This window comes from Poecilia reticulata, linkage group LG11 (genome assembly GCF_000633615.1).
Source record: "Poecilia reticulata strain Guanapo linkage group LG11, Guppy_female_1.0+MT, whole genome shotgun sequence".
In the NCBI taxonomy this organism is placed as follows: Eukaryota; Metazoa; Chordata; class Actinopteri; order Cyprinodontiformes; family Poeciliidae; genus Poecilia; species Poecilia reticulata.
Window position 1 is genome coordinate 6,855,968 of NC_024341.1, and position 22,483 is coordinate 6,878,450.

The following is a 22,483-nucleotide window of genomic DNA, read 5'->3' on the forward strand; positions in this document are numbered from 1 at the left end:
AGTACTTTTACTTTTAATACTTAAGTATTTTTAAAAACCAGTACTTTTTTACTTTTACTTAAGTAAAATGTTAATGTGGTACTTTGACTTTTACTTAAGTACATTTTTGACTGTGTATTTGTACTTTTACTTAAGTAAATTTTTTGAGTACTTTCTCCACCACTGACCAGATCACATAACTCATGTTTTTTTGCTATTCTAGCACTTTAGCAGTCTCTCAAATACCAGATCTAAAATGTTTCTTTGACATCCAAACGAGCTAAAAGTCCAGACATTTGTTGTGTCATCTTATAAAATCTAATCAGTTTGGACAAGACTGGACGTTCGCCATTTGACCCTTAAAAACATTTACTGTTTCCTGTTCACACTGATTCACCTTGTAAACATTATTGCCACTGAAGGTACTTTGTCCTGTTCAAACATTTAAACACTGGTTTCCAATGCTTTATAGTGAAAAGAAATGATTGGGAAATATGTGTGTGTTTGTAAACACACACATATTCTACCGGAATTCCTTAATGTTTTGAATTTGTTTATTTTTTATTTCAGTCTTTAAAATACAGAATTTTTACGCGTTTTATTTTTGTCAAATTACGCCCTTTTGGGCAAAACAGTCAAACAGGGAGTCAGTAACTACACATACAGTTCTCTTTACTCTTACTTCAGCAATTTGTTGGATAGTTACTTTTTAATTCTCCTTAATAATATATTGAAGTGGTTCTTTTCTGTTAATTTGAGTTCAATTTTTTTTTTTACCCAATTCTGTCGTTTTGCATTATTATTAATACAACGCAAACTGCTGATCCCATCCCTGTTATACGTGCAACTTTATTTGCACTCAAATTCAAAATTTCACAAATATTTTTTTCTCTTGCAGATTCTTAAAGGAGGGATGACAAAAACTGTTGTGTTTTTTGTTTAGGACTAGAAAATAATCTCTGCTAATTTGTGATAACGTACGTTCTTTCATCTACTGAATTTAATTGGAACCAATCCCTAATGCAGAATATATAAAAACATGGTAAGAAACCATAAAAATGTTGAGCATTAATCAGAATCCGAACAACTGGAGAGCGATTGTTTGAAATGTCAATATCAGTGTTGACAACCTGGTGTTACTATTTGATAATGAGACAGTGAGGCAAAGGTCATCCCAGGCCATTGTCCAAGTTGGTCACTGAGGCTTCATGCAGTGTAAAGTGAGGAATTAGGGATTTATTGTGTAGATATGATACTGCCGACAGGAAGCCGCCATCACCTCGCAGGTACAGGCAGCGTTTATTTATGGCGCGTCTGTTTGAACAAAAGGACACATCAGAGATCGGTAATCAGACACAGCTAATCGTGAACAACTATAAAGATTAGACGTTGTGTAGAACGTAACAAGGGCTTGTTCTTATGAAGTGCTCCCTTTCCATGCGGCATATTTGCTTATTTAATCTCTAAATTAATGCTATTGGTCAGTATTTCAGACATCAGTTACAGAAGAACTGAAATAATAAACCCAGATGAAACTCAGTCCAGCTCAGAATAACGTATGATAGAGCCTGCTGCTTTTAAAACATTTCCTAATTCCTGTGGCTCAGTGTGCAGCGTCATTATTAATTTCGCTTAAATCAAATGCAATGGAAACACACACGTAGATTATCTTTAATCTAATTAATAAAGGCATCTAAAGCCTGAGAATAATTAAAAATAACCTCATGGCAAATTCATGAACAAAGTGCTTTGCACTCGTCGTCCATAAGTGATTTATTAACTCTTTGCATCTGTGTAGGTTCACTGGACCAGTCATTTTCTTCACAGGAAGAAAATTCCAGCTATTTCTTTTTTGTCAGCATTTCAGCCTCTTAGATAAAAAAAAAAGTACCATTAGTGTGCGTCGTCATGCGATCAGATTTCAGTCCGTTATTCACATCACTCACCTCCTCCGTGACTCTGACACAGGTAAGGAAAGCGCCACACGTTCCCCAGACCGATACAGAAGCCCACACAGGTCAGAATGTACTGGGCCTTGTTGTCCCACTGGGGCCGCCCCTCCGCATCCTCTTTCTCCATCCTCTCCAGGTCGTCGTAGTCGGGGATCCGGAGCTCTAGGCCCGGGTTAGGGAGCACCAGCCTCATGCTGAAGCCGCGTGTAAAACCAATGGTCTGCGTCTGCTGCCGCCTGCTTGCAGCGAGGAGATGGAGTGCACACAAGTCGCTGTTTACACAGCAGCCTTCAGCGGTCATGACACAAATTTATGGTCTTTTACTACTTTGCTCCATGAATAGATAAACAAATAGCAAAGCTTTGCATTTATTTTTTGAGCACTCAGTGGTTTTTCATGCAAAGAGCTACAAATAAAGTACTGGATTACTCATAAACTTTGGGAAAAAAACAAAAAAAACATGTTGAGGGCAAAAAGAGCATGATTTCAATTAGTCAAAAGGTAATTATTGATCAAATCTTTAAATAATTAACAGCCCTATCTATTATCTTCAGATATTTAATATTTTATATATGTTTTGAGTGCTAAACAGGCCATTAAGAAAACATTTCACATAATAACTTACATAAACTAATAATATATAAAATATACACCAAACAATTATCTGTCAATGAGTGACATTAGATTCTTAAAAAATGCTAATAATTACATTTACCGAATTTTTATTTGAAATCTGTATTCAAATGTTTTCATAAACTATGTCATTATTTTGGTATATATGTTTTTTTTAAAGTTAATATACATTTTTAACCTGCACACAAATTCAACTAAATTATCTTCCAGAGCAGAATTAAAATTACTATAGAAAATACAAATACTTAATTTATAAATACATCTAATGTCTGATGATTGGGAATTTTAATGCATTTCTTTTGCATGCCATTATTTAATTTAATTTAATAGAAAATTTAAATAATAATCATTGAAATACGCTTTTCTGTCATGTCTATTTAAGTTTTCATCAAAATGACCAGATATCCAAGCATTACATAATAATACAATATTGTATAAGTTACTGATGCTGTTTTTGGTACTGTTGGTCTCTATTAAAGCAGCAGCAGATCATAAATGTATTTTCAGTCGTCGGGGCCAACGCTGCTCCGTGAAGTTCTTCCTGACGAAGAGCTTGATGTTCATGAAGGAAATTTGTTTTTTTATTTGAAAAGTTGTGTACTAAAATATTAATATAAACATATATTTGTTCATTTTTGGCGCTTATTTAAATGTTGCAATTCCCCCCCCCATAAATGTTTTCCTTTTAGGCGTAATGAATGTATGTTTACTGTGGTCAATTTCTACAACTGCAACATATGCTTAAGAAGCACAACCACTATTTCATTGTGTTCTGCGTATTTTTATTTTTGACTTACATCTGAGCAAATGAGCACATATATCAACTGTAAATGTGGAGCGGCAATACTGTATACGTGCGACCTGAAATATCTTAACATGGGGACTCATTTTTGTAAAGCTGTGAATAAAAAAATGTAAACCCTTTCGACAAAGTCATTTTATATTTTTCCAATCACAGAAATGTCAAACATTATGTAGTGCTCAAACGTATCAACAGAAACTATCCATCTAAAAAGCTTATGTACAATATTTAAACCATAATTTTGAACATAGAAAAAAACAATTTAAACACAATATCAATATCAAAATAAGACATAGAAATAAGATTATTTTATGTCTATTGCATTTTTGCATTGGAGCTCACTAGATAAATATATCATAAATTGCTGTTTCTGAGCTACAAGCAGCTGAACTAGCTTAAAAACAAACTGATTTTTATTAGCTTAAAGTATTCACTCTAAAAACATTTAAAATTCTGGCATTTCAATTCTTGACGTTTAATAAACCTAGCTTAGGTTTAGCTAAGCTTTGTTGCCTATTATTGGAACAGCACTTGAAGCGTTTAGGGTTAGCACACAACCTCCAAAATGTTGGCTATGCAAACAAAGATGATGCCAGTTTTCAGTTAACAAGATGAGTTCCAGTTTCTTTTGTTTAGTACAGAATACAATGTGCAGAAAGTGGAGAATACCTGGATAAACCCAACATTTAATGTTACTTTTAATAGTAGATAAAACAGAACTGCAAAGATTTGTCGAAGTCAAAAATAGACATTGGTGTTTCTTTAGCAATTTCAACAGGTACAGTTAAAAGAGAATTTCCCAAACTAGAAAAATACTTGGTGTATTTAAAGGATCAAACTACAAACTACTTCTCTGGAAATGATTCGTGAATTGAGCTGGTAACCTACAGTCAGCTGATGTGACTCATAAATATTGTAAATGATTTTTGACCAAACATTCAAAGTGTCTCAATTTTTAGTACTCTAAGCAATATTACCAAACAGATCATGTATTACTTTATATCCCCCCATATTCTGTTCATGACTAAACCCATTCATGATTCTATTGGGGTAACCCATATATCCAGCAGGCAATGTGAAAGATGTACTTTAGATTGATTGACCCCCTACTGCAAAGCCAACACATGGACAATACAGAGAGGAAAGCCGCTCATGCTTGGGGCAAACACTGAACAACATGGTTCCTCCCCAATCAGAAACCCCAGTTCATCTTACAAACTAGGTTCCCAAACGTCAACAGTACCGCTCAAATCAACCAGAACCCACAAACAAGATCAATATATTTCGTGCTTACAACAATGTTTCTGATATTTCATCAACTCAGACAGTTTGTTTGTACTATGTGACTTGCTATGTGACTTTCCCATTAGATGAATTCTTATTTATCCCAACCTTTTAAAAAAATAAAGGTTCTACAGAGCTCAGTGTCTCATTTCACTGTTTATTCTGTACTAGCATACAGAGATACAACTAGTTTGTCTTTAAGTACATCTTCATGCACAAGCCCAAGCCGCTCATGCTGTTTGTATTGCCAATGTTGTACACAGCGCGACGTTTTCATACTGCGTAAGTGTATTATTCACAATCCCTTCATGCCTTAACCTAGTCAATAATACATTTATTGCTGTCATTGCATGGCATAATTGGATGTTTTCTTCAGTAAAAACACTAAAACGTAAGGCCTATACATGCTTTGTAAGAACAGAGCCATTTGTTTGCTCTCCCAAGGATGCAAGAACGAAGTGACGTGGTTCTGCTTTTACAACTCCATGATATTTCTTGACAGACATTGTTGGGGAAACTATGATGGTTTTCTAGAAGTTGTGCACAAGGGTTTTATGTGAAAGAACGTGGACGTTGTTCTTGCAGCCCTGGCAGAGAGAACAAACCTCTCTGTTCTTGTGGAGTATATAGTCGTCTCTATCTTTGCCTTTCAAAGATAACAGTGAGTCATCGGCGTGTTGTTGCATCATTACAACACACCAGCAAAGTCCAATAAACATAATTTACAAGTTTGTTGATATTAAATAGCCAAAAGAAGTACATTTATCTAAAGCTTCATTTTGTCACTCATTTGTATTTTGGCAGAGATTGTGTCCACTGTACTATCGTCGTAGTCCTTTTTGCAGCATTTCCTCTGGATGAGCTTGTAAAGGGCAAAGACGGGGATGGCTAAACTGGGAACTCCAGCCAGGATGAAGATCATGACGTAGACCCATTGTGGGTAGTAACGCTCAGCAAGGGTGGGGAAGCTCTCCTGTAAGTAGAGCAGAAGATTTATTAAACCAAGGTTTGCCTATAACCACAATTAGAAGAAAAGACAGTTGGGAGGAATTTTTCTTTTTTGCATATTTGTGCCAAACTTACCGCCTCCTGGTCCCAGACAAGATAGGTGAGTTCCTTTGTGACTTGGGTGACAAAGTAGAAAATCAGGATGAAAATCATGATGAGGGGGCTAATCACTCTCCACGTCGCCTGCCAGAAGATATTGGGTTTGTGGCCGATCATAAACTCAAGGTCCTTATTAAACCTGTTGCAAAGCAATAACAGAGAGATGCACGGAGGTGAGTGTGACGGAAGTTGTAAAAGTCAACCTTGTTTTTTTCTGATAATATATCTCAAGAAGTTCAACAGATTTAGATACAAACATCTTTGCATTTTATATGACATTTTACAATGTGTGGCTTAAAGATTTTCAAAAATGTTTACATGTTTATAGGCTTCTATTACCTTTTTAGTAACAGCTAAAAACAAATGTTTTCTGAACTCATAACCCAGGTGGGGACAACAAAACGAAACACAAATCGTATTTTCCACATTCTCCAAATGACTGCAAGACACATTCTGTACTTTTCTTATCTCTCGTCCGATGACTCTGACACATTATCTTCCCTACGAGGACAGAATATAACACTTGGCTATTTCCTGCTTTGTTTGGACTGTAAAAGCATCTTACTGAACGTCAGACACCACCACTGACTAGAACTAGTCTCAGCCTTTTTTTCTTTTTATGGCAGTACTTTTGACTTTGGTCATTCAGATAATAAATACACTGTGTTCATCGATGGTCTTGCGTGAATTTCCCATTTAAAAATAAATAAATAAATGTTCAGGCCAGGCAGGCAAATTTTGTAGCAAAAATCTTGAATGGACAATTTCTGAATCCAGACTGTGGCAAAATATCCAAATCATGATTGAGAGACAGAGGGTTCATGATAACGAGACACAATTTTGGCAACATTTTGGAGAATAATTAAGTGTTTGACAAACAGACAGGCTTTGTTGACCAAAGAAATTATGAATTGAGTTATCATTAAGTAATCAGTGCAATTTTATTTATTTATTAACTTTATTGCAGGAAAATAGAAGATATCTTTTCACTGTATGTCATACTTCTGCTCATTGTCTGACCTTCTTATCTTTATCTGAGTGTTTGGTGGCACACTCTGGGAGCATTATAGTACCTGTCAGCATGGCAGAAACGTGCCGTTTGGTTTGTTTTTTAGGATAGCCATTGCCATGACGACGTACTACAGCGTGGACCTCCACAGAGACCCCAAGCTACCCTTATTGGGGGGATGACAAATCCCATATTGAGTGATAATATAAACATTTTAGCCAACTTTGGTGCACTTCTGACAATGAAAGTTTAAATTACTGTTGGCTAGCTCATGCATGTTGAAGTAAGGTAATATAACTTGTAAAAAGCCTAAAAAAATTGTACAGAGTGATCTTTGGAGATAAAGATACCCTTGGCGCCCCTGACCATCCATGTTTATTATAGCTCCAGCTTTTTAAAACTTCTAATCTGTTGCTCTGACTGCAGAGATGGGCAGGTTCAGCTAGTAGCTATCATCTTGTAGCCATTTCCTGACTTCTGAAGAGAGAAACCTTTAACGTCCTATGGTAGAAATATCAACATTTGTGGGCAATTGACTGCCCTTGACTCACCTGTCCATGCCATAGATGTAGACAACAGAAATCATTTCAAAAAATCCGATGACCAGGAGCGGAATAGAGCCTGCAAAGTTGTCAAAAAGAGCCAGCCAGTAATTCCCAGAGCGAAGAGCGAAAATGAGCCCAAGAGCTAGAGATGCGAAGCACGTCAGACCTGAAAACACAACGCAATTTGTCACTCTGTTGTCATCAGATTGCATATGGAGAAAGTTTGACTGCATTGATCAACGAAACTAGGAGAAAATTACCACTGATAACTTCTTTGGGCCAACTCCTGGGTAGCAGTTTGAGATCCAGCAGAGGAGCTATAACACCCTCAATGCTGCCAAACATAGTGGAGAGGCCGAGGCAGAAGAGCATGATAAAGAAGAGAACAGCCCAAAGAGGGGAAATCGGCATCTCTATGATGGCTTCTGTGAAGACAATGAAGGCCAGTCCTGTTCCTTCCACACCCTAAAGAAACACAGACCCCATTATTCTGCCATACATGGAAGACTTCTTTTTCTTTTTCTTTGTAAAAATGGAAAAATGCACATTGTCTTACCTGGCTAAGGAAAGTCTGCATGTCGCAGATCTGCAGGGACAATCCCTGGATGACATCTGGACTCGTGTTGTTGAGGTGAGTCAGAATTTCGTTGTAGTTGCTCTGTGTGATGTTGTTCTCGGGGTAGTTGAAAGCGTTCATCAGCTTCAAGATATTGCTGTAAAAAAAACACCTTGGTGTCATTTGAATCCAGTTTGAATAAAACAAGCTCACTTTGGAAGTATTTGACTCACTCTCCGAAGCATTCATCATATTTCTGTGTCGCCCTGAAGCCGATGATGGAGTAAATAACCGTTGCCGAGTACACCGAGGTGCAGCCGTTGATGATGGAGATGAGGACAGCGTCCTGCTCGCAGTTGTTGCTGAAATGAGCATTGTGAGGGACTTGGTGTGAGGTGGGCTGGAGAAAATACCTCCCCCTCGTTTTGACTGAACCGCCAGCTCACTTACTGCACAGAGTTGTAGCTGGAGAAGGAGATGAGACCTCCAAAAGCCAGAGAAAAGGAGTAAAACACTTGGGCTCCTGCATCCAGCCAGGTTGAAGGATTCATTAATTCATCTACCTGAAAAAAATATATCAAAAAAATTCTTAGGAAAAACTATTACTTCCTAGAATGTCGTTAAACTTTTCCTTGGTCTTTAATGAGTAGGTTTGATGGCACATCTAAATTAGAAGATTAACTGTTTAACACAACAGGAAAGATGAGGTCCAGTGGATGAATTTGCTAAATAACATGAGCTGCTTTTCTTTCTAAGTGACATCAGGTTGACAATTTTAGATCCATTTTGTACACACAAGTTGTGATTTCCTTCACTCTAATGTCCATTTTGTACTTATATAGGTAAACCATTGCATGTCAAGAAACTTTTCTTTGTTATCATGAAGATAAATACGTATAAACATTTTTTTAAATCTTCTATAATTTAACTATGTACCTCAAGCTATTTTTAGATTATCACAAAGGTAGCAGGATTGCTGTTCATTTCTGGAAATGCAGGCTGTGTCCAGATACGATTAATAGCACTTTTATGGCCATCTTGTAAATATAAGGTTGCAGGTGGCAACTTTTATCTTTCACCATCTGATAGATGAGCCAGGAAATAAATGCTATTAAGTCAGTTATTTTATTGTCCATATCTGTCAATGAGTTTAACTCGAATAATAGCTTACACTAAATAATATTTCAAAACTTATCCGCAGCACAAAGCCTAGTAAACTTCAGAGTGGATCATTTATTAAAATAGCAGTAAATCAGATAACACAATCTTGATAGCCATAAAAACTAAATTGGTCTATTAACTCCTGACTGGACTTTGTATCAAACAGAAACTTAGCTCACTTCATACGCATAAAAACAAAAGAGTGTTTGGGAGAATTAATGAGAAATTTAAAAATGAAATTTAGCTGGGCAGGAATCATAGGCTCTCAAAATCTGTCAAAATCTCTTGCCAATGGGACTAGGATTGAAAGATATCCCCCTGGCTGTAAGCAAACATATTTGCACCAGAATGTTCATTGATATGTCTTGCCTTGTCTCATTTTTAAAAATAAAGAAAATATATCGTTAGACTTGACTAGCTGAGGACAAAAATCCCCCCAAATGGGAAAAGAGGCATATCATGACACCTTGGGAAAATTCCTACAGATTAAATCATTATGTGAGATCTGAGCATAGTTTTTAGCATTATTTACCTACATGCTGCTTCGAATACTTAACTACAAAGGGAAATAAATAAGCATGCAATGAGTGAACACTGCAATCAATTTTTTTTGACAAAATGGCAGCATAAGGCCACCAAATGAGAGAACCAATCGCTAAAGGAGCAACTAGACTCAGTGGTCACTTCAATCTCCTGCTACAGATTAGCAGAATAAATCAAACCCAACATAGAAATGAAAACTTTCACTCTTTAATCTACTGGCATTTTTAGAAGTATAAAGGGTTAAAAACCCTTAGAAGACAGTTTTCAGACCAAGGAAAATGACCTTCGGCCAAACGGAATGCTGTCATTTCCAAAAGACAGCTACACTAACATGGTGCCAAGAAAGCAAGATTTTGAGAGAAACCAGTCACAATATTTATCGAAAATAGTCAAACTTCTTTCTTTTCTGTAACTAGGCAATAACATCGCTTACATCTGGTGTGAAGAGGTACTTTATTCCTTCTGTGGAGCCTTTTAGAGTCAGTCCCCGGACAAGGAAGATGGTGAGGACGAGATACGGCAAAGTGGAGGTGATGTACACGGCCTTAAATTATAAAAAAATAAAAAATGATGGATGTTTGAACAATGACACAGGAGCCACAGCAGTAGAAGAGTTTTCCAGATGCAACGCGGCCTTCAGACCTTGCCGGTCGTCTCGATGCCCCTGATGCAGCAGACGTAAAGCACAGTCCAGGCAGCGATGAGGGAGAGAACCATCCACCACTGCAGCCCCCCAGACTCGTCGATGGCCGTTGAAGTGTTCAGCGTTTCTCTGTACCAGAAGTAGTCGACGGTGGTGCTCCGCGCGCACTCCTCCACGTATCCTTAAGTGGGGAGGTAAAAACTCAAGATCAGTCGAGTGGAAGCCGAGTGTCAACAGCCTCGGCAGGAAACGTTTTACCCCGCGCCATAAAAGCAAATGGGTGCTCCGCTTCAAGCACCTACCCGTCCTGTTGGCATTGAGCGGACACTGGCTCCAGGGCAGAGGGTCTTGGAAGGAATTGAAGAGATACCACATGATCCATGCCATGATGGTGTTGTAGTAGACACCCACCAGGAAGGACACCAGCATGGAGGCGATGCCTGCAAGCGAACGAAGGACAAGGGAAACATTTTATACTGATGTCCCTCCAGCTTCGCTTTGACCAAGTAACTCTAACTCAAAATCATAATGTGTGGAGTTACTGTGTAATACAATAACTTCTAATAAGAAACACCCAATTGTATTAAATTATACTTGAGATTTTAGCAATTTTACAATTTCTGAATTGATCAGAAATAAACTGAGAAATAGTAAAGGGATGTTGACACAAAGTTTCTTGTAGCTGTTCCGCTAACTACAGATGTACTCAAAATAACGTTTTTCTGTTGCTTTGATGTTTTTTTTTTCTTTTTTACGCACCAACTCCTGCCAAGTAAGGATTGATGGATCTCCATACGCCCACGCTGCCTTTCCTCAGACGCTGACCGATGGCGAACTCTAAGTGCAGCAGCGGGATTCCCTCCAGAACCAGCAGGATCAGGAACGGGATCATAAACGCTCCTGAAAAGGAAAAAAAAAAGTTCACATTTTGTGTGTTTCTACAAAGTAATTCACTTCTTTTTTTTTTTTTTTTTTTTTTGCTTTTTAGCAAGGGAGAAGTATTTAGCTGTGGGTTGCACAAACAAGCAATCCCGTAGAAACAGCTAAAAAACAAACCTGATTAAAAGTTTACTTTATAAACCATGATTCACATTTTTGTTTCCCATAAGAACAAATGAGAGTAATTAATTTTATTTCACTTTATATGCATTAATCCATTTTTCTGAATAGGTTTTTCACACAAAAACTTAATGGACATTAAAATTTAACTTAAAAGTTATTTTTAAAAACTTACTTGGAATGATGTTTTCTTATGAAAACGTAATTAATAATGCTTGAAATCTCTTCAAATACTCCACGTATTTCCGTTAAAGTCTCTGATGCTACGACTCTCCTCTTACCTCCGCCGTGACTTTGACACAGGTACGGGAACCTCCAGACGTTGCCGAGTCCCACACAGAAGCCCACGCAGGTGAGCAGGTACTGGGCTTTGTTGTCCCACTGGGGTCTGTCCCCAGCCTCGTCCTTCTCCATCCTCTCCAGGTCCCCGTGGGACGGGATCCTGTCATCCAGTCCCGGATTTGGCAGCTTCAGCTTCAGCTTCATCGTGTCTCCTTTTGTAAACTTCCCCCACGAAAAAAAAAATGTAGCTCCTAAATCTGATTAACCACTTGTTACTCTTTTGCAAACGCTCCCAGCTGCCGAATCCTTTTTTTTTTTCTGTGAGAAACAGCCGATAGCTGACTGTCTCCCTCTGAGTCCTCAGTCCCTTCTGACTGCGGCTGGAAGAGTCAGTGAGGTATTGACTGCCACATCTGGCACCTTAACTGCAGTTATCAGTAGCTCATTACTGTCTGTGCAGTGTCAGCAGGTATGCACGGGGGAAAAAAAAAATAAAACGGCACCACCTCATTGATAGTGGTTAATACATCACAGGAGCTGCTGGTGGCTACGTCTTCCCGCTGATGAGTTTGCGCTTTAAGTTTATGAAGACCAGTCACAGAAGGACTAAAGTTCAATTCTAAGACATTTTTGAGGGACACCTTTTTATTTTCTTTAAATAAAAAAAGCAAATATCCAGTCTAACTGGTGAATCTACACCACTACTGGTGTAGATTCACCAGTAGTGTAATCTGTCATGACCAAATGAGTGCGAAGAAATATTTTCCTCACACTCATAATAATTAACCAAAGATGAGCCAACCAGTTAACCTGGGGCTTATTTGAACTGAGTCTGTAAAAGTCACTTTTAAGATGTTCGTGTCTTTTAGTATTTTTGCGTTTTCAATGCTCATGAAAGAACGTTTGTTTGAGAACATGTACATTTTTGTGTTGGGATGATGGTGGTGAAGAACCTGGGCACATTGCAGTCACTAACGTCCGTTACAAATATGCACAAAACTTTGTCTATAATGTAAAAAAAGAAACGGCAATACAACTTCACAATTGTGAATGTTTTCATTTCATAAGAAACACAATTAAAATCACATGTGAGTAAGTCTGTTCACGTGGTAAGACATTCAAAATCGTGCCACGCCATCATCATCCAGCTACTTCCTGTTTTCTTCTTCCTGGCAACATCCGGTTGTTGATCACGCGACTCGTGTGATGCAAAAAGTGTTTCCGTTGCAGATTTGCGTAAAAAACCAATGTCAATTCGACCTAAAGAAAACCACCTCATCATAGCGCCAAAACTTTTTACTGAAAAATAGTTTTTTGAAATTGGTTTCTATTGAGTAAAATTACTTGGGAAATGTGGAATTGTGGATATTGCCAATGGAAAAGCAGCCATTTAGTTGTTTGTGAACTCATTTCCAGTTGTACTCAGAACTGTGAAATTTTGACTTCCCAGGTTGAAAAATCAACTGGGAGGCAGATTTCACAACTACACAACGTCTAGCCCCCCGGTGCGACGTTTAAGGCGGACTTTGCGTTTCACTATGGCCGCTCCTCGCATCAAGAGTAGTAAGCAAGTAAGTAGAAACGATTAATTTACAAGACACGCATGAAAGAGTGTGTCTAAAATCAATGTTACATGTAGCACCTAGAACTCTAAATTTAAAGTAGTGTTTGCTCATGAGCTACTGCAGATCATTTTTATGGGCTTTACCATGTTGAAATTCCGGTTTCTTAACTAGAAAGTTGTTACTTCGGGTCTGACCTCAAACCCAGGCCAGAGTTCAAACTTTCAAGGTAACTGGAATGCAATATTAGTCTCCCAAAGTACTCTAGAGTCAAACATGAGGCAGTGTGTGTCGGGTAGTTGAATCTTTGTCCTTTAGTCATAACGTGTCTGAAATCTACATTGAAAGAGCCGAAAAAATATTTGAACCTGATTGAAAGTGAGCTAAGTAGAAGCAAGCGAAATAACCGATCAACAATAAAGGGAGAGACTCCTAGCTGCAAAAAAAAAGATCAAATTTCAAGCACTAAAGTAAAATGTAAGCTACGAACATTTGTATTGTTGCCATTCCCTTCAGAGCGAGACTACAGGTTGGGTTGCCCATGATGGAGATAAGTTTGTTCTATAAAACCATGAGATTTATCAAGACAATTAAACGTATCGTAACACTACATGAGAAAGTGGCTCGTATATTTCAACAACTCAACATTACGGCTCTTAATTTCCTCGTTATCTCGCTGAGGCGGGTGCTCATTCAGTAAAGCAGTCAGCGAAGGAACATGTGCGAAGCTCCAGGTGTTTTTATTATCGAGTGTGAAGGTGGAGCCGGACTGGAGCTGAAAGTTCATTCAGTACCTTAGACCTTAGATAGGCGAGGTCAACACGCTGATATGGAAACGGTGAATGACGCACCACATTATTGTCCTTGTAAATTTTCCCTTTTAAAAGACATTTTTAGCAAGAAGGTGGCGATTACGACTGTCGTCAAATGGTGTCAGTGAGCTTTAACATGGGCTGGATGTAAACCATATTAAGCACTTTAGCTTGACCCTGCTGGAAATACGACTGCTGGCTGATTTTTTTTTTTTTTTCCAATGTCATGATGACACAGATGTATGGCACTCTCTCAATTTTGCTAATTGTTCCGGTAATCCATTAACTGGATCGGTACAAATTTTACCACCACAGTTTCTGTAAAATCCCAACATTACACCATTTCCTTTAGGTTTTAGGGTTTCAAATTGGGCATTTTGACTGTTTTGATTGTGCAGTTTGACATTTCGACAATAAATTCACTCAATAGAAATACACCAGTTTCAAAAAAACGGTTTGGATAAAAAGTTTTGCCACTAGTTTTGGTGCGGTTTTCTTTAGCTGTATCAAAATTGGTTTATTTTGCAAAACTGCCATGGTAACACTGTTATTTTGAGACACATGATCAACAACTGGATGAAAAACAACAGGAAGTGGTTTAGATTTTTGTGGCGCGGCATTGTTTTTCTAATGACTTGTTGTGTGAACAACTTATTCTATAATTTAGTTTCTTATGTAATGGAAACAATGCAATTGCAAAATTGTCTTTTCTTTTGAACATTACTGGAATATGGAATATTGCGCAAATTTCTAGTGGAAATGCAGCTATTGCATTTCTGTTTGTTCCTTATTATATTTTCTGCCGTATTTTCCTCTCAAAAGCAACAAACCATAACATTGTGAATGATGCATCCTCTTTTAACTGCGGTGTTTTTCATTTTTTTTATTCTCTGGCGAACTCTCTGTAGGAAATGCTTCAGTGTCCGGAGGGCTGAAGACGGGTGGTCTCTGATCAGACCACAACACTGACCAATCTCATCCCAGATCCCCCCCCAGAGGAATGTGCATGACTCAGGCACTTTAGGCCACTCATATGACACAGTGCACTGCCCTTTCTTTTCGGTGTCAAATATCAAAAAAAAGGAATCAAACTAACTTTTAGTGCTAGCTGTCGACATTCTCACTACTTGTCCTCAAAAATAAGACCTGAATTATTCATAAGATATAGCAGATTTATAGGTTTAAGGTAATCTTTTAATTTTGTCAACATGTTTATTCCCAAACCGTGTCACAGTTATTTCTTGAAGACCTCTGGAAATTGAGTCAACCTGTGAAAAAGGGGCATATTTTCTACATCCTTCAAGCTCAACCTGCTTATTCACGAGCGGTGCCCTCTGCCACCGTACATTTTGTTTTGTAGGTTCAACTTCCGTTCAGATCTTCTAGAAATCTCACATCAGAAATAATTTTTGTCCTCCACTGCATTTTGTTATGGCAAGAAACGCTTTTACCAACAGGACAGCACCTAATCTTCTCCTGTATCATTTCAGGAGATTAGAGCAAGCAACGGAAGGGAACTTTGACCATTCCTCTTTACACAATCTCATCATCAAGGGTCTTCAATGCTATATTTTACTCCGATAACAATCTTTTAATTTGAAGGATGGTAGTCCTGGGGACATATGAGATGGTGGTTGATTTTGTGTCCAATATTTAAGTTCTAGTGTGATTCTGATCATTTTCCTGTTAAAGGTCCAGCTACAGACCCACAGCTTTACGTATTCTACGGCACCGACTCTCTGTTGCTGAAAAGTCGTCTCTTAAATTCAGTGAAAGCCTTAATAGGGTGCAACAAACTCCACATGGTAGAACAGAAAAGGCTTTTTCCCCCCCATCATCCCAGTTACCGGTTGGCACGAAATTAGCTTCTAATGGTTGTTATGGAGACCAGGTGATCCTGAGATGCCAACCGCGGCTGTTATTTTCTAACACCTGGATTTGGAGATTTAGCTGTTGAAAAGGTTTTTTACTGTGGGTCTGTGCAACTGCGAAAAAAGTTGTTCTGTCTTTTTTTTTATAAAACAAAACAGAATAAAGCTTTTAGCACATCTTTAAACGTGATAAACGGTAAAGGCTCTGATTGTGTATCTCGCTCGGCTCCACAGATAGCAGATAACGGCAGAAGACAGCAAAATGAATTTATGACATTTTTATAGCCCCCACCACGTGGCGTCATAACAGGATAAACCAAAGGTTGCAGCCAAAAAAAACAACAGGAGCAGCTTGAAAGTAAAGAAAACACGAGGCGCAGAATGTTTTTTTTTAAAGGGACATATTTTTGACTTTATTTCAATTTTTAGTTGGAGCTTATGCTCTGCCTGGTTGTTTGCTTTAATTAGGAAGCGTTTTGTGTCCTGACTAAATAGCATGACCTATTTGGTGCCGCTGTTGCAAGAAGTTCAGTTCTTTATTGAAACGTATATATGTTTTAAATGAACCATAATCAAACACATTAATAAATGAGACTCTTAGAAGAGGCTTTGTGCTCCTTTCCAGACTGATGGATTTCAGTGTTTTCTGTCATATTGGATCAGGCTGAGACTTGTTGCCGTTTTAGATCCTTCATCCTACTTCATGTCGTCAGGCAGGTGCTATTTAAGTGATTAATTGATCCTGCAGGTCAGTTGAACTCATCTGCCCAGAAGAACGTGGTTAATCACATTTAATAAGGAGGCAAAATCAGATCTTAGTGCTGTCAATCATCCTTGTGTATGCGCCGCTCATGCTGTTTAGCATGGCCACCAATGACGGCGGATAAACATTTTTAATGGATCAGTAAGTTGTTTCTCCGCTGTTAGCACATTTAGCAGCGTGTACACAAGCTTGATTGACAGCACTAAGACACTCCTCCTGGCTCTGATTGGATGTTTTTGATCTTTTTTGGTAGCTCAGGGAGGAGATGGAAAAGCTTTATTTTATTTTATTTTATTATCTGTCTAGGATTGTTTATTCAAATTATATGCTGCAGTTTTAATATAATCATGATTTAAAAACGGTCGTCTTTGTCGTATATTTTTTATAAAGAACATATTTGATGATCTGACACATTTCCATGTTTCAGAGGAAAAAAAAAAGGGGAAAAAAAAAGCCAAAACAGATGAAATGTGACCATCGTTTAAAAAAAAAAACTTTCACAATGTTCATGGAAACATGAACAATAAAACCCCAAAGATCAGGATCCGTCTAATCAGTTCTTATACAACAGAAGAGCAACACGCCTAAGAAATATTTACATCCCGTGATTTAAAGTGCGAGTCATTCATTGCTGTTAAATTGGTATCTTAGCATTTTATTGTAAAGACGTATCTCATCTGTCTGAGTTAATATTTAACGCAAATGGCTTTAAAGCGCGTGTAAATGCTGGCTCATGGTGACACAACCCAGTTGTATAAGGCAGGCTTTTAGTATTTCTAATTCAAGCCTTTTAAACGTTAACCTTTCCACTTTTCGTTATTAGTTTTGAACATTAAAATGTAATGCTTGGCTGAAGTGAGGACCTCCCCCCGTTTTGTGTGGATATACCGGAGGTCTGAAACGCAGCAAAACACGTCCAAAACGTTACAGGCTGCATAAATAAACAGCTGGTGAGCTGTTATGTACCATCGCTGTCTGTTTTATTTGCTTTTCCCGTCCCCCATGTTGGGAGATCTGTTTTTCAGGACCGTGTTTTAGGCTATCACACCGTGACAGATTCAAAACAACAGCGTGCTCTATTTACATTTACATGCTTCTCCTCAGAGGACGGTCTTATGACGGAGACATGAGACAATATCCCCCCAGCAGCACTGGAAGAAAATCATTTTTTTAACAAGTATTTCTACCCTACACAAACCTCAATGTGTTTTGTTGTGATTTTATGTGACTGTGTTAATTCAATTCATTTGAAAAATGCTTTATTGACCCCAAAAGGATAATGTAATGTTGCTGTAGCTCAAGTTGTTTGAAGAGTTATTGTTGATGGTGTTTTAGTTAAATTTGTTTCACAATTATTCAAAAAAAAAAAGTTTTGATTACAGCTACATTTTTTTTTTTTTTTGTTTGACGTGATTTATTTATTTATTTCGATTGAATAATTGTGAAACAAATGTAACTCTATAGGTGACGACTGTGGTGGGCAGGAAAGATCTCCTGTAGCGATCTGTATCGCGACCAATTTGAAGACGCCTCTGACTGAAGAATCATGAAATCAAGAAAACCTAAAGTTGTCCATTAAATAATATGGAAAGAAAAATATATTATTTTTAAAAAATTGCAGTTGGAAAGAATTTACAGCGCTTCACTTTTTCCCACGCTATGCTACACTTGTTCCAAAAAGTGCTGAATTATTTTCTTCCCTCGAAATTCCACGCACAATACTCCTGTTTTGCAAATTCATCAAAAATAAAAGAAATTTAATTTACATAAGTATTCACAGCCTCTGCTGGTTTCCACTGGTTATCGTTGAGATGTTTTGTCAGATTAAATGGAGTCCGGCTGTGGTCAATTCAGTCGATTGTCTTCGCGCTTGTCTTCACCCACAATGAAACCAGAGGAATCGTCTGGCTCGTCTCCAAGCCACAAACCTGTGAGGATGAAATGTTCTAAAAACAAAAGTTATAAAAACTCTGCACCCCTTAGCTAAATTTTAACCTTGTCGCTTCGTAAAAGTGTACAGTATTTAGATTTTGTCACAATCCCCCGACTAGAAAATCAGTGGGTTTGAAAGATTAAGTAACTCTTGAAGAAATGAGTGACAAAAATGTAATATACAAATGTATTCATCTTTTGAAACACTAGAGAAAACAGAATAAGATTGGGCTTTGGGCGCTCTGATTGAATCCCTCAAATTCTGCCGTCAAGATGCCGACATTTCATTTTGAAAGAAACGCAAAACAGAGGGAAAAAAAAAAATCAGAGAAAAACCTGACGCAGCTACGCCTGTCTGAAGAAACGCCACAAGCCACGTGTCCAAAGGTTGAAAGAGGAGCTGCCAAATACATAAACAGATCTGCAGACCCTCAGCAAAATCTGCCGAAACTGGACTTTGTCACTTACTCACCGGTGTAAAACGGGAATAAAACAGGATTCTCTGATAAGTGAGTTATTTATGCCGTGCATTCTCCTGGAAACTATTGAGTTGGTACAGCAAACACACAAAAAATTTTTTTAATTTAGCTTTCTGCCCTGAAAACTCATCTGACATTTGGGCCAAAAAAATATAGATGAAAAACATGCCGCTGTGAGAAACATTAACTCTGTTACAGGTTCTGTGAAATATTCCTTGGGTTTGAAAAACATATTTTCACAACCCTATTTATTCAGTCTTCATAATGTTTTCCTGTGATTGCAGCTGTATTCAGATTGGTGATGAAATCCAATCACAGCTCGGTGTTAGAATAATTCCCATCTGTGTTGGAAAGCCTCCTAAATGAAACTTCAGTGGATACGTGAGAAATCTTTTGACTTTTCTAAGTTTTAGTTTTAAGTTTTCCAACGACTCACTTAATTTAGAAAAGGGTAAAACATAGGGTTTCTGCCCCCTTGTGGTATGAAGAATATATTTTTCCAATTCTCTTTAATTACCCAGGAAGTTGTCGTTAGATTTAGCTGCCAGACCAGACGGCCAGCATCTTCAGTACTAATTATGAATAGTTAAAAAAAAATAAATAAAAAAATATATATATATATATTATTGTGTGCTTTGTGTTTAACCTATAACCCTACTCAGTTTCTACTGAGGTTTGTAAAAGCTGGATGTGACTGTTTTTTATTTGTCTTCAGGTAAAACGTTTTTTTTGACTTGAAGTAAAAAAAAATTATACCATACCATATACCAACATAAAGCACTTTAAAACAACCACAGCTGATACAAAGTGCTGTACAGTAAAACACAACAATGAAAAAAATACATTAAAAAAAATTAAAAACTCTTCCAGTTTAAAAACAAACATACAATTTAAAACTAGATCCTGCTGGAGTTGAAAGCCAAGTAAAATAGATGGGTTTTAAGACGAGCTTTAAAAGTGGACAGTGAAGGGGCCTCTCTGACCTGCAAAGGCAAGTCGTTCCATAACTTGGGGCCCATGACAGAGAAAGCCCTGTCCCCTCTGAGCTTCCTTCTGGATCTTGGTACCTCCAAGGGCAGCTGATCTGCTGACCTGAGTGACCGATAGGGTACGTAGGGGTGAAGAAGCTCAGAGAGGTAAGCCAGGGCAAGATTATGCAGTGAYTTAAAAACAAACATAAGAATTTTAAAATGAATCCTAAAATATACAGGCAGCCAGTGAAGTGAGGCCAGGACAGGGGTCACATGCTCCCTCTTTCGAGTTCCTGTTAAAAGTCATGCAGCTGCATTCTGAACCAGCTGCAGACGTGAGAGCAGCGACTGACTGACTCCCAGCTAAAATGCGTTACAGTAATCCAGTCGAGTTGAAATAAAAGTTTGGATCATTGTTTCAAAATGTTGCCTGGAAAGAAAAGATTTCACTGATGCCAATCGCCTTAAATGATAAAAGCTGGACTTAACCACGGCTCTGATTTGGCTGTCCAATTTAAAATCACTGTCCACCTTAAAACCAAGATCTGTAATAACAGGTTTAAAATATACCTCCAAAGGTCCCAGGTCAACAGAGGAGGACTCACAGGAGCCACTGGGTCCAAACACCATCACCTCTGTTTTCTTTTCATTAAAATTTAAAAAGTTCAAGGCCAACCAAGCTTTAATATCACCTAGACATGCCAGGAGATGTTTGATAGAATCCTTCTGCTTCATGGGCAAATAAATCTGACAATCATCGGCATAACAATGAAAAGAAACCCCATGTTTCCTAAGTATGTAACCCAGAGGCAGCAAATAAAGAGAGAAATGCAGTGCGCCCAGAATTGAGCCCTGCGGGACACCATCAGGCATTGAAGTAGCAGATGATTCAGAGTCACTAATATTCACTGAAATTGTTCTCTCCTCCAGGTAAGACCTGAACCATTTAAGAACAGTGCCACCAATACCTACAACGTGGTGTAATCGCGATATTAAAATGTTGTGGTCTACTGTATCAAAAGCAGCAGTTAAGTCAAGTAAAATCAGAACAACATGGTTACCAGAATCACATGCAAGAAGGATGTTATTACAAACTCTTATTAAAGCAGATTCTGTGCTATGAAGAGTTTTAAAACCTGACTGAAAAACCTCCAGGATGTCATTGTCATCTAAAAACTGTGTCAGCTGACAGTACACAATTTTTCTAAAACATTAGAAAGAAAAGGCAGCTTCGAAATAGGCCGATAATTAGCCAGAACAGTAGGATCAAGGTCAGGTTTTTTAAGCAGTGGCTGCACTACTGCATGTTTAAAACTAGCAGGGACCACACCTGAGGACAGACTGCATATATATATATATATATATATATATATATATAGAGAGAGAGAGAGAGAGAGAGAGAGAGAGAGAGAGAGAGAGATGGCGCGCTCCTGGACATCTGGAGGGGGAGGTCGTCAGAAACCAGGCTAGTCTTTCTCGATGCCAGCTTAAACAAGAGTTCACTTCAGTTCTGGGGACAGGGTAAATCCCATCAGATTTGGGAAACTCAATTCACACGTTAGATGGAGAGCTGGCTGCACATCTCCCTCCTCTGAGAAGGGGAAGTGTAGAGAGAGAGAGAGAGAGGGGGGGGGGTTGCGCAACAACTATATATATATATAGGTGTTAATAAATAACATAAATAAATAAATAAATAAATATATAGCACTTTTAGGCTTTAATGTTCGGCGGCTTATCGTTTTATGGTGTTAAATTTGAGTCCTGCGTAATCAAAAGTTTCTCGAGGCAACCAGCAGATGGCAGCATTGTGATACTGATGCTTTTCACACTTTAAAAAAAAAAAGATAACTATTTTCACCAATTTTTCATAGGCATTATTGATTTTTTATTTTGTGTTTATCATTTCAAAATTATATTTTTTAAACTAATTCAAGTTACTTGAAATCGATTTGATATTTTATTATCTTTAAATTTTTATGCAAATTTTAGTAAAGAGGAATTTGGTCATTCAGAAACAGCAGAGTAATATACTTATCCACTGGTTCGCAGCAAAAAAAAAAAAAAAAAATCTATTGAGCAAAAAAACACAGTTTGTATCACTTTTTGTTGGTCCAGTATAGAAAATTCCAGTAAAGTTCAACGCAGTTTGCTGTAATGCCACAGTGACTAAAAAGACTGCAGCTGCAAGGTGTGGCCACAAGATGTCGCCAGAGATCAACAATGTTCCACAGGAATAACGTTCAAAACAAAGTTCTGGTGTTAACAAATAACACGAATAAATGAATAAATTACAGCCAAAATATAGCAGTATAGATTACCTAATTTCCAACCCTAAATTTTATCCCGAAACCCATCATTATTATTATTATTGTATTTATTATTACAATTATTATTCTGATTAAAATGTTTCACTGTTGTTGTTTGAGATCGGATTAGTGCTCAGATGATTTTCATGGAGGAAGCCACTGTAAGGCAGGAGAGAGTGAGGGAGGAGGAGGAGGAAGAGGGCAGAGGGGAAAATAGACACAGCTCACTCAG

General features: G+C 37.9%; 2 protein-coding genes across 3 annotated transcripts in view; both read right to left on the reverse strand.

The window, feature by feature from the left end:
- LOC103472109 (sodium-dependent neutral amino acid transporter B(0)AT1-like) overlaps positions 1–2,448 on the reverse strand; it is a 10,738-nt gene extending 8,290 nt beyond the window's left edge. For both annotated transcript variants that reach the window (XM_008421496.2, XM_008421494.2), the window contains exon 1: positions 1,926–2,448. In XM_008421496.2, coding sequence (XP_008419718.1) covers positions 1,926–2,232 — 307 coding nt within the window. In that variant the 5' untranslated portion in view covers positions 2,233–2,448. The remainder of the gene's footprint in view (positions 1–1,925) is intronic.
- Positions 2,449–3,486: 1,038 nt separating this feature from the next.
- Positions 3,487–11,943, reverse strand: slc6a19a.2 (solute carrier family 6 member 19a, tandem duplicate 2). The gene is made up of 12 exons (XM_008421497.2): positions 11,555–11,943; positions 10,974–11,114; positions 10,517–10,654; positions 10,214–10,395; positions 10,005–10,115; positions 8,318–8,430; positions 8,101–8,229; positions 7,868–8,024; positions 7,572–7,776; positions 7,318–7,477; positions 5,734–5,896; positions 3,487–5,623 (listed from the first exon to the last, which is right to left on the reverse strand). The coding sequence occupies exons 1-12, from the start codon at positions 11,757–11,759 to the stop codon at positions 5,417–5,419; spliced, it is 1,911 nt and encodes a 636-aa protein (XP_008419719.1). The 5' UTR covers positions 11,760–11,943; the 3' UTR covers positions 3,487–5,416.
- Positions 11,944–22,483: the final 10,540 nt, after the last annotated feature.

Bases quoted from the DNA above. Each gene is read 5' to 3' on its own strand.
- slc6a19a.2 (XM_008421497.2), bottom strand. From the start codon at position 11,759: ATGAAGCTGAAGCTGAAGCTGCCAAATCCGGGACTGGATGACAGGATC. The intron at 11,115-11,554 runs GTAAGAGGAGAG...TTTCCTTTTCAG, and splicing joins GTGTCAAAGTCACGGCGGAG to GAGCGTTTATGATCCCGTTC. The intron at 8,431-10,004 runs GTAAGCGATGTT...TATTTTTTTCAG, and splicing joins AGTACCTCTTCACACCAGAT to GTAGATGAATTAATGAATCC.